Source organism: Myxocyprinus asiaticus, chromosome 17 (genome assembly GCF_019703515.2).
Source record: "Myxocyprinus asiaticus isolate MX2 ecotype Aquarium Trade chromosome 17, UBuf_Myxa_2, whole genome shotgun sequence".
NCBI lineage: Eukaryota > Metazoa > Chordata > Actinopteri > Cypriniformes > Catostomidae > Myxocyprinus > Myxocyprinus asiaticus.
The window spans coordinates 49,264,155-49,276,942 of record NC_059360.1 but is presented as its reverse complement, the minus strand read 5'-3'; the positions used below and the strand labels follow the sequence as shown (position 1 = coordinate 49,276,942).

General features: G+C 36.8%; 1 protein-coding gene across 7 annotated transcripts in view; it reads right to left on the bottom strand.

Annotated features, from left to right (window-relative positions):
• acp7 (acid phosphatase 7, tartrate resistant (putative)) overlaps positions 1-4,998 on the bottom strand; it is an 84,265-nt gene extending 79,267 nt beyond the window's left edge. For 6 of the 7 annotated variants that reach the window (XM_051722889.1, XM_051722886.1, XM_051722884.1 and 3 more), the window contains exons 1-5: positions 4,874-4,951; positions 4,041-4,200; positions 2,578-2,778; positions 2,303-2,485; positions 1,922-1,947 (exon numbers count right to left, since the gene is read on the bottom strand). In XM_051722889.1, coding sequence (XP_051578849.1) covers positions 1,922-1,947; positions 2,303-2,485; positions 2,578-2,778; positions 4,041-4,197 — 567 coding nt within the window. In that variant the 5' untranslated portion in view covers positions 4,198-4,200; positions 4,874-4,951. Of the gene's footprint in view, positions 1-1,921; positions 1,948-2,302; positions 2,486-2,577; positions 2,779-4,040; positions 4,201-4,873 lie in introns of all 7 variants that reach the window. The other variant, XM_051722885.1, reaches the window with a different exon arrangement.
• Between the last annotated feature and the right edge of the window lie 7,790 nt (positions 4,999-12,788).

The window sequence follows — 12,788 nt, the reverse complement described above, 5'->3', positions numbered from 1 at the left end:
TTTTTTAGGTTATAAACTGGTAATTACAAGGGTATTATGTTATAAATGTGGTTTATGAGAAAATTTCTAGTGTCCCCATAATTCAAATCAGTTAAAAAACATACTAAACGATGTTTTATTGAAAATGTAAAAATGCAGAAAGTTTTTTGTGAGGGTTAGGTTTAGGGGTAAGGTTAGGGTTAGGGGATAGAATCTATAGTTTGTACAGTATAAAAATCATTATGTCTATGGAGAGTCCTCATAATGATAGCTGCACCAACATGTGTGAGTGTGTGTGTGTGTGTGTGTGTGTGTGTGAGAGTGTGTGTCTGTGTGAGTGAGTGTGTGTGTGTGTGTGTGTGGTTGTCTGTGTGTCTGTGTGAGTGTGTGTGAGAGAGTGTGTGTCTGTGTGAGTGTGTGATGTGTGTGTGTTGTGTGTGTGGTTGTCTGTGTGTCTGTGTGAGTGTGTGTGAGAGAGTGTGTGTCTGTGTGAGTGTGTGATATGTGTGTGTTGTGTGTGTGGTTGTGTGTGTCTGTGTGAGTGTGTGTGAGAGAGTGTGTGTCTGTGTGAGTGTGTGATGTGTGTGTGTTGTGTGTGTGGTTGTCTGTGTGTCTGTGTGAGTGTGTGTGTGTGTGTGTGATGTGATGTGATAGTGTGTGTGAGTGTGTGTCTGTGTGATGTGTGTGTGTTGTGTGTGTGGTTGTGTGTGTCTGTGTGAGTGTGTGTGTCTGTGTGTGTGTATTGAAGCATCTGGTCACTGGTGGAATCGAGTTTGACAGTTCAACAAGCAGAACTGGTTGTACTGGGAAGTTTTTGTGGTCGTCTCTGATTGTCATGTTTTTGGGAAACATTGGACATTTTGTTCAAAATTATGAGGAACACCATGTGCATATTTTTAACATGAGTTGATTTTTTTAACTTGCACATTTGCAGACAGAAGAGTCACCATTAACAGCTCAGTATGGAAGCCATTTTCTGTCACAGAAAATAAAATAGAAACATGATTTTGTTAATCACAATTATGAGATACAAAGTCATGACTTAATATCTTATAAAAATAACTGTTGATCTTATAATTATTACTTATCTCAAACTTTTGACTTTTAATCACATAATTCTGACTTTTTATCTTATAATTATGACTTAGCATCTCATAATTTGGATTTACCACAGCACATTTTTTTTTATGTGGCGGACATGTGCTTCCATATCACTGTGATTCGCTAGAGAAAAATAAATAACTTGTAAGACGGGGTTGTCAAGGTGTTTGCATTTAAAGGGCAGAAGTCCCCTGGGATGCAAAGAGCAAACGTATAATCTCACACCCAACTGAGCAAGAACTGCCTCATTGTTGTCTTTCCACATGTGTTCTCTCTCCTCGTCCCCCCTAATGTCCTTCTCAGCTCAAAATCACCTTAAAACACACTTAAATCTTTTAGGAAACAAATGTCTAATTATCTGTCTGGCTATTCATGTTTCATATCATTGAAAAGGTCTCAGTGTGACTCATTACCACAACTGTAAAATACATGATAACACAGTTTTGAGAATTTAGAGGAATTCTGACCAATTCTGGGGGCGTGCCGACCTCCTGTATGCAGATAAGGACTGTAGGGACGAAATATAATCATTATTCAGAACATCAGAACGCTGATCGACCTGTCTAAATAGTGTTAGTCGTTACCTTTGATTACTGTAATATTACTTCAATTAGGAGTACATAGGAAACTATAGAGAGTAATTAAAGTACTATCTGGATACGGTAGCATTGGTCGGCCTGTCCAGATAGTATTAGCCACTCCTTCTGTACCCGGCCGGTGCGTCGACTCAAGTAACAGGAATCCAAAATAAACATTACCTGAAATCACATACTGAATCTTATATATGTATCTAGATATTTTGTATTCAATTTAATAACCTGACAGTGATGGTGAATCTTACCTCATGCATGTCATATGCAAAATCACCTGTGAAAACAACAACATGCTGTAATGCAGATTCACAACATGCAGTAACACTAGCTCTCTAACATTAAAACTACAGCCAGAACAAACACATCATACAAAACTAGACAACGTTTACTGGATGATGGTCTTAATTGCTTTTTGTAAAAAAATACAATTAAAAAGTGTAGTTATCATAATGGTCATATTACATTATAGTGTCCAAGTTCCACTTTAATAAATAACGTGTTAATAACTGTAATAAGACATTATTTGACAGTACATGGTAAAGTGTCACTTTTATACACACACACACACACACACACACACGTAAGTCTTTCTCTAATGATTTCAGCATTTTGGATGTTTCTATTCTCACCGATGTGCAGAATGACGTCATACATGCCGATCTGAGTCTCTTTCTGCAGTCGACTCAGTGATTGTGCGTTTTCATTCCCCATGTCACCAAACAGAGCGAATCTGGGACTGAAAGTCGAACTCTCATTCAGAGACGTGAAATAAAAGATGTCACTCCAACCGGCCTCACTGCCACAGTGATACACTGAAACACACAAATCACTTTCAATACATCTGGAGTCACCTGAGGTTCAGTGTTTGATCTCATTGAATAAAAACACATGTGTTGTAGTTTACCGTATGCAGCGGCAGGTTTCAGGTCAGTCAGTGTGACGCGGTGAATGAACATCTTCCGCTTCTCTGGACCTCCGTCAGTGAATACAGAAGAGTTTCCCTTTACTGTGTGACTGAAGAGCTTTTCACCCCACACACTGAATTCAACAACACTGTCTGTATCATTACAGGTCAACCATGTGACCACCATAGATTTTATTACACCTGAGGAAAGACACTTTATTACCGGTGTTATAAATACACTGACAAATCAACTCTTCCATATAATTTACCAGTAAAATGCAGACATGTTTCTAACAACAAACACCTCAACAATGGCACGATCTGCTGAGAATTTTACAGTTACATAACACAATAATTAACATTTGAGCCCAGGACATGTTTTTGTATCCTGTGGTTGTATTAACAATGACAAGTAATCTGTTTTTTGTTTTTCAACCTAATGAAATCAATTTAAAGCTCTTGCAAATAAAAATAAAAAATTATCACGAAAACCTGTCAAAAAAATATCCTAAACCCTACATTTAGGACTATTATAATTTTTGCATTGTTTTATATTTACATTTTTTTCCAATTTGGAATGCCCAATTCCCACTACTTAGTAGGTCCTCGTGGTGGCGCTGTTTCTCACTTCAATCCGGGTGGTGGAGGACAAGTCTCAGTTGCCTCCGCTTCTGAGACCGTCAATCCGTGCATCTTATCATGTCACTCGTTGTGCATGACACCGCGGAGACTCACAGTATGTGGAGACTGATGCTACTCTCCATGATCCACGCACAACTTACCACACGCCCCACTGAGAGCGAGAACCACTAATCACGACCACAAGGTGGTTACCCCATGTGACTCTACCCTCCCTAGCAACCGGGCCAATTTGGTTGCTTGGGAGACCTGGCTGGAGTCACTCAGCACGCCCTGGATTCAAACTCGTGACTCCAGGTGTGATAGTCAGCGTCAATACTCACTGAGATACCCAGGCCCCCTAATTTTTGCATTGTTACATTATTTTCAGGACATGGAAATGCATTTTATCCCTTAATTCTCATTACCGTAACATGTCAAGACGTGTTATTTTACTTCCCACTTTTTTCAATGATGATACTCACTACTGAAACTGTATGATTACAATCATTTTTTACATGACAATGAGAGGCAGAAGAAGTACTAATATGATGTATAAATACTTTAGAATTTAAATCATACATCATTTTTTTTCACACTGCAGTTATGAGAAAATCATAATGACCAGTAATAAGAATTGAGAAGTAAAAAATGTGTGGCTTCATTTTCTATTTGCAAAACAATTTCCTCTTTCTTTTGATTTTGGAGTAAAATATGACTAGGACATTTATAGTTTGCCTGACCAATCAACTCTTGCACCTTTCTATACTAACCTCATACGTAATCTTTATTTAATGCAAATGATCATTTCGATGAATATGTTTGCATCTATATTCAAGTCTCACCTGGATATGAGATGTGCACCTGCTCAGGTTGAGTTCCTATCGTTGTCACACAGGAAGCAGCAGAGATGAAAGCACAGACGCACAGAAGACCCACAGACGCCATGACTCCTGTATTCTTCACCTGTCTGTGTGATAGATCAGACAGACACAGTCTCATGATCTATCACATGAGTACAGGAACATTAGTGTGATACTTTGACCCTTCTGTTGAACTGATCTACATAAGAGGAAACTGAACGCTGATGTGAGATGCGCTGAATAAATCCAGAGTGAACACTTTCACATTATCTGCCACACTACTTCCTTAAAGTTCCTTTAGCACGCTTGAATATGTTTCATCAAGTTATTAATAGCTCAGTTACAGTGTGTCATTTCATAGTGAAATCCACAGGATCCTGTTATTCCATCATATTTATCAAAAATGTAATTTTATCATCATATTTAATCACCTGTTAAAATTGAGTCAGTTCAGTAAATGAGAGACTCACAATGACACTAATATGTTTAATATTTAAAAAGTACACTAATACACAAAGCAAAAACAACCCAAACGAACATTTAAACAGATAAATAAACACCTACATTTACACCCAAATAGACCTGTAATTAAACACAAATTCATCTCTAAATAAACACTTACTGTAGATAATTAAACACTCATATAAACACCCAAATAAACACTAAATAACTAATAATGCACTCAGTAAACCAGCAGGAGTTTGTTATTGAACAGAAACACAAGAGAGTTCAACTAACACACTAATAACACACTAATAACACACTTTGATCAAATAAATCATCGATAGTTTTAACGATCACTATAACTGACAAACCTGTTATTGTTTACAGTAGAGAAGTTTAACTAGTTAAAGTTAGCGCGTCAGCGAAATGATCACATGATCTGTTTGTTTACGTCAGATGACCTGCGCGCATGATCACGTGGGCGCTGACGTCATTGTTACGATTTTGAACTCAGTTGCGCATGTGCAGTGGATAGAATTGCGTAAAATTATCCAATTAAAATTAAAATTTGCAATGTAATTTCAGGATGTGTCGTATTTATTATTTTTTTTTAAGTCAAAAAAGAAAACAAAAAAGAATGAGTATTTTATGATTACCTTTTATTGCAACATTTCACACTCACCGGAGTAAATTCAGTAATCAAAAAGCCATTATTTATTTTATTTGAAAAAGAAGTCAAACAATACATACATTAAAGCCACCTTCAAAGAACACCAAAGCTCTTAAACCTGTGCTACCTCTTTCAATTGTTTTATTAAGTATTGAAAACATAATAATATAAGTCTGTACACTTGCACTTTTTATGTATAATTTTTTGTTTATATCCTGGCAATAAATAAATAAATAATTTTTTTCCATTAAAAAAGCAGGTGCTGCACAAACACAATGCTGCATTTAAGTGCACGTTTTTATTTCCTTGTCTCTCTGTATCATGAATGAACATGTGAGTATAAATGAAGAACAATAAATGTTCACTGCTTTGAAGAGTGCAATACTGACCTCTAATGGCACATGAGAACAGTTCACAGCAGTATGAAGACTAACCCAAGTCCTCTGAAGATCTGATCAGTGAAACACAAATACAGAGTTCAGTTCTCATCAGTAAACCACACTGACAAGGTACAAACTCACATAAAGCAAATGACAGAGTTCCCACACCATTATGACCATGGAATTTCCAGGAGTTTTCCAGCCTTTGTGATTAGGGAAATGGATATAGAATTTAAAAAATAATTTTGATTTTGCTAATTTATCATTTGGACCGATTTGTGAACCGTTTTGATCAATTAATTAAAAAGAACCAACTAAAAAAATCAAAAATAGGACATCACTCTGATTTTGGAGGGGTCTGGGTATCTCAGCGAGTATTGACGCTGACTATCACACCTGGAGTCTCGAGTTTGAATCCAGGGTGTGCTGAGTGACTCCAGCCAGGTCTCCTAAGCAACCAAATTGGCCCGGTTGCTAGGGAGGGTAGAGTCACATGGGGTAACCTCCTCGTGGTCGCTATAATGTGGTTCTCGCTCTCGGTGGGGCGCGTGGTGAGTTGTGCGTGGATGCTGCAGAGAATAGCGTGAAGCCTCCACATGCGCGGTAACGCGCTCAACAAGCCACGTGATAAGATGCGCGGATTGACGTCTCAGACGTGGAGGCAACTGAGATTCGTCCTCTGCCACCCGGATTGAGGCGAGTCACTAAGCCACCACCAGGACTTTGGTGGTTTTTTTTTATTTGATTTGATTTGACTTAAGAAGAGAATTCTAAAATGAAAACGGACGCAAACTAGTGCTAAAATGAAATACATTTATCTGATATTTATTTATTTATTTATTTAGCGATCTACTGATAGAGGTCGACCGTTAGTGGATTTTGCTGATACCGATAACTAAGGTGGTCGAATAGGCCAATAACCGATTAATCGGTCGATAGTTTTTAACCCTATAGCCAGAAAAATGAAGGACTTTTAACAATAAACAAGCCCGAAATAGACATAATTATTTCTCTTATTTTGAAATGACGGAGAATTGGCTTAGTTAGAATGCTCTATATTTAAGTATTTACTAAATTAAGCTTTTGCAGCCAATATTCACCAGATGAAGGATTTTATATATCACTAGGTGACATTTTTTATTAGTATTCACAAGAAATTGTGAATAATCTTTGCATGCTCTCACTTCAATTTAGAACACTTGTTGATTTATCTAATCAAAATAACAATATATGCATTGAAGTGAAGATGAAAGATTTAGATATAACAAATCCCCACAAGGTGTCAGTGATTGTTTTTATTTCACTTCTAGAGGCTGCTTTAATATTGTAGGAATAATAATAATATAATAATAATAAACTATCGGCATAGATTTTTTGCCGATAACCGATAGTTACAAAAAGCAACTATCGGCACTGATTAATCATTTAAATATTAATTAAATCATACAATTTTGTAGTAAGTATGCCCTACATAGTGTACAAGAGCAATATCTAGCTGATAAAATACATTAAAGCAAAACTAGAAAAATGTACATTCACTACAGAAATTTCCATGACTTTTCCAGGCCTAGAAAACACCATTTTTAAATTCTAGCTTTTCCATGACCATGGGGAGCCTGCACACCATTGACCAATTAATTTCTGTGACTTTTCCAATCATTCACAATTATGATTATTAAAAATAATTTAATAGAAATTGCACACACTCACAAACAGCCATTTCTAGCAATTAAATATTTTAGGGCTAAGTGCAACTAGAAAAAATGGACTTTATATTAACTATAAGTAGATATTTACATATTTTTTATGACATTTCTAGGCCTGGAAATCATATTAAAATTCCCTGATACTTCCATGTTTTCCATGCAGTGTGGACCCTGAAATAAACATAATATGCATAAATGGGAGTCCAATAAACTCATGTCACTCCAATCAAATTATATTCTCATTTTGTGAGTGTGTGTGTGTGTCATTTGATCTTTCATGACATCGTCATAAGTTTACAGGTTTATATTTACATCAAGTATGTTCATTTTCCAGGTAGAATGTAACAAAAAGAAACAGACAAATAAAAGGAGGTGAGACTTATTCACATTCAGAAATCTTACAGAACAGAAGAGCTTCAGTACTGATGAAACTTCTGATTAATTCTGTGTATCTCAGACATGCGGTCAGTCACTGTGCTAATGGACGTTTGAATAGAGTCGTGTCTGTAAGAGAAAAACACATCATGTCATGGTGAGTTCAGGCGGTCACAGGAGACTCTCATCTTTCAGTGGGAATCATGAAGCACCAGAAATGATAAAAGAAGACTCAGTACAGTTCCTTCAGAATGCATCTCATGACAGCATGATGGACACGAGCGTCAGAGACTGGAGCTTTTTTTCAGATGTTAAATACAAACATCATATTTAAAGCTTCAGATGTTTGTCCTGTCACAATGTGGAAATACATTTATTTGCCTCTTTTACTTGTGCAGATATCTAAAGATCATAATTCAATGCTGGAAGTTCTTTACGGAAGAAATCTGAGACTCAATATGGCCACGACTCGTTGTATAATTCAGTCATTTATTCAGTAATTCACCTCTCCAGACTGCAGGACATCAGTGTGCTGGTCAGCTGTTTACCTGTATTGACTAGAAGGTAAATCACAAAAACTGTTGTTTTTATGTCTGAACATGTAATAAAAGATCTAATTTCTCAGCAGTCTTCAGGAAGAAGCGGCTCACATGACAGTCAGCTTCTGTGTGGATCTGTTTCCTTTGGTGAAGAATCTTCTTCAGAGTCGTTATGAAGAGTGAGTGTTGCGTCTTCATTGATCACAGAATAAAGACTGTAGTCAACACAAGACACAGCTGATTTCTCTGTCATCTGATGCTTTCAGATATCTGATCAATGCTTTAATATGGATTCAGACAGCACTGGTGAAGACAGTGAAGATGACATACAGTCATTAGATTACAGTTGAGATACATTTAAAGTACCTGTTTACAGCATAAAACACAGCAGGACATTTTTTGTTCTTTCATATTTGTCTTGTTTCCTCACAGAAATCTTCATGAGTTTAGACTTAAGTTCAAGGAGCTGTGGACACAGAAATCTCGTCTCAGTTTTGTTTCAGAAACAACAGCAGAGATTTGGCAGGTAAGAAAACATGACAGACATTGGATGTATAATGTCTCACTCTGACAAATCAAATGTAAAATTCAATTTTGAGTTGTAAAGGACCATTTCTTAAAGTCTTAAATGTCTCTTAACCCAGCTATGGTATTCGGTCATTTTTGACCGAGATAAATTTTCCTCATTTAATAAAAATGGTTTCCTTTATCTGAGCAGTGCAAGACTTGGTGACTTTTCCTCCATTTGCCATCTGAACATAAAATAAATTCATAAATAAATGGGCTTGATTCGATAAGTCTAAGTGGTCGTAAATAGTGGTCGACCAATATACGCCGAGGACGATAAATCGGCCGATATTCTGACTTTTTTCATTATCCGCATTGGCCGATAAATTTTCCCGTTTGGCCAATTTGTTCGCCTGCTTGCATGCGAAGCGACTGAGACATGTAAATGACCAGTCACAGTTTGTTTTGTTGTTACATGTCATTGTGTTACTACAATAATAGACCGGTGTGCAACACTGTGTCATTTAAACAGTGCGCATATCAGAGCCGTGGCAGACGCGTTTGAGCTCATAACGTTAAAGTGCTCGCCTGTTTCATTCTCCATCTCCTCAACAATTCCCTGTAACTTTTAACTGCCTCGTCTAAAAATAAAAAGGCAAATATCAATAAAAATAATATCATATACCGTCTGTAAATATGCGCATATCTCATTTAAACAGATGTAATAAAAAAAACCTCACAAAACTTGAGCAGATCCAGCATCCTGTGGAGCGCTCATTTATTTACCTCTAAAGCATGTATTCTATCAGTCTCTCCTCAACAGTTTCATTTTAACTTTCTTTTCTAATGATAAAAGGTAAATATCAATGAAACCATTATCTATTATATACCCTCTGCAAATATGCAGATATCTCGTTTAAACAGATGTAATAAACCAACCTCACAAAACTTGAGCAGATCCAGCATCCTGTGGAGCGCTCATTTATTTACCTCTAAAGCATGTATTCTATCAGTCTCTCCTCAACAGTTTCATTTTAACTTTCTTTTCTAATGATAAAAGGCAAATATCAATAAAACATGTATTATATACAGTCTGCAAATATGCAGATATCTCATTTAAACAGATGTAATTCACAAACCTCAAGAAAATCCAGCGTTTTCTTCCAGGCGAGCATTCATGTAATATCTTCCTCTGAAGTGCAGATTCTATCAGCCAGAATCAAAACTTTAGGATCAGGATCAAAAGTTCCTCTGGTTCACAAATCAGGACGGTCAGTCCGTGACAATCCAAGCAGGCGATCCAGGCCAATTAAACTGTCAGGAGATTGCTGCTGTTTGCGGTGGACACATACGAACGTGTGAGAGCAACTTCAAGGCTGTATCCGAAACCAGGAAAATGCTGCCTCCTGTATACAGAGGTAAAATGAAAATAAGGTGCTTTTCAAACTGTTCAGAGACCAGTTTCCTTAAGAGTTCCATTCATTCAAATCATCTGTCAGTTAAGCCATTAACTGATTAGGCAGCAAGGTAGCAAGTCAGCTGCTTGTGTTTTCGGATGCAACTCAAAGTAAAAGCGCTTCACGTGTGCTATAAGTAAATGTCTTATTCACTATGCACTGTATGTACAATTGGTTTGATTCTGTGTTTTTTGAGAAAATTCGATTGCTAACGTGGACCTGCCATCCATGGTTGCTAAACTACTGTGTGTATTGTTATTTCCTTCCCAATATATTAACAATTTCTTCATGTGCAAATAAATTCCTAAAATTTGATGACTAAACATAAATCTGAAGAAACTGCTATCTACCATTTAAAATACAATATTATTTTTTAGTTTTATGTGAAATTGAGTAACTAAGTGCTAAATAAGAGTTTATTATTATTATTTGTATCAGCCTATCCGCCACCCTGCTCTCTGGATATCGGCATCGGCCAATAAAAATCCCATATCGTTTGACCACTAGTCGTAAAAAACAGAAGTGACACCTTTGGTATTCACGGTCAAAATTTACCAACCACTGAAAATGAATGGGAAGGACAAAAAAAAACCAGAGCTTTTGGAGGGCGGGGGGGGGGGGGCAGAATCTGTCAGATTTTTTTTTTTTTGCAGAAAAAAAAAAACAGACAGAAATTACAGGGTGAGACTCTAAAACATCCTCAGTGCAAAACATACACACCTACTCACACACAAACACACTTATACACACACACAAACTTGTTTTTATATCATTGTGGGGACTCTCCATAGACTTCCATGCATTTTATGGATTTTATACAGATCTACCGATAATTACTATCCCTTAACCATAACCCTACCCCTAAACCTAACCCACACAGAAACCTTTTTGCAATTTTACATTTTCAAAAAAACATCATTTAGTATGTTTAATAAGCCATTTCCCTCGTGGGGACCGCTGGCTGGGCCCCACAAGACAGGTGATCTCAGGTTTTACTATCATTGTGGGGCCCAGCCAGCGGTCCCCACAATATAGTATAAACATGTACACACACACACACACACACACACACTCACTCTCTCTCTCTCTCTCTTTCTCTCTCACACACAGGTGTGAATTTTTGGGGGAATTTTGATATTTCAACCTGAGTTCCTATAATACATCTATAATACACTGTGTACACAAAATAGTTACACTCAGGACCTTCAGGACAAAAATGTCCCCATTGAAACCCATTAAAACTGCAATATTTGATCCCAGTGCCATTAAAGCATAAAATCATGAATTCTATGATATTATGCTTTCATTCCGGAGCCCTGGCTTCAAAATTTACATTTATAATATTTTCAACCAGATGGCGCCATTTTTCCCATGTTGAGCCTATGGAGCAAATACAAGCTTTTCCCCTGTTTTCTGTTTGCTGTATTATAGAGCACTGCAGGCCAATTGAATAAATGATGCAGCTAAAATTGTGTGTGTGTGTTGGTATGGATGTCAGAGTGTGTTTTGTATGTGTGTATTGAGAAATGTGTGTGTGTGTGTGTGTGTGTGTGTGTGTGTGTGTGTGTGTGTTTGTGTGTAAAAAAACAACAGTGGCATTATGTAAACAAACTTTTTGGCATTTAAAGGGTTAAAATCCTGAAAATTTAGTAGCTATGATCAGGACTAATGTTGGTTAAAAAAATTAATTGAAAGTGGAACATAATATTATCATATAATTTTTTATGGCAGTTTTTTGGACGCGGACATTTTTGTCCTCTAAGGTCCTGAATGTGAGTTTGTTTGTTTTTTTTTTATCTTACACTGCACAAAAAATAATAACGCATCAAAATCAACATTGTTGCTAATCATTGGCATATCCCAGACTGTGATAATACCCCCCCACCCCCCCCCACCCCCCCACCAAGTATAATACTTAAGCATTTTTACTCAATTACTTTACATCTCTGCACACGCCAGATCTGAGCTTTTCCACGGGGGAATAAATACTCAGTTTATGTCACAGAAAAACTCTGTCATGACTTCCACATGTATATACTCTCCAAATAAATATATGAATATTTGGTATAATATTTTATAATCTATTCATGGTTAGGGAATGGACTGCATGTACGTTGAGTAGTTGTTTAAAAGGATTGTCCAGGGGTTGACAACCGAAGGCACACGTGCCACCAGTGGCAGATTTAGGCATGGGCGACATGGGCAGTTTTCTTACAGTGAATATCATATATGGAGAAATGGACCTGGTAAATTTCAAGTATATGCTCCGTATAAAAGCTTTAATACATTAAAAAATATTATTATTATAATTATTATTATTATTAATAATAATAATAATACAAATAATATTTATTAGGTTGCGACACCTGCTAGCCTTTTAAACTCTTTAATGTTCATGCAGAATAAGCAGTCTGTTCCCTGTCTCACACCCCCTGATAATGGAACAACCCATGGTTGCTAAAAATTAGACTGAATGTCTATGGACGAGCACATCCTTTAGGGTTAAAATGCATTAGAGCGCCACCTACATTTCAGATCTGTATATTGTGATGGAATGTGATAGAGAAAAAAATATTTTTCCCATCTATTGGAATAAAATGAGACTATTTGGAGGGATTCGGGAGAACACAACCAGAATGATATGTTTACAAA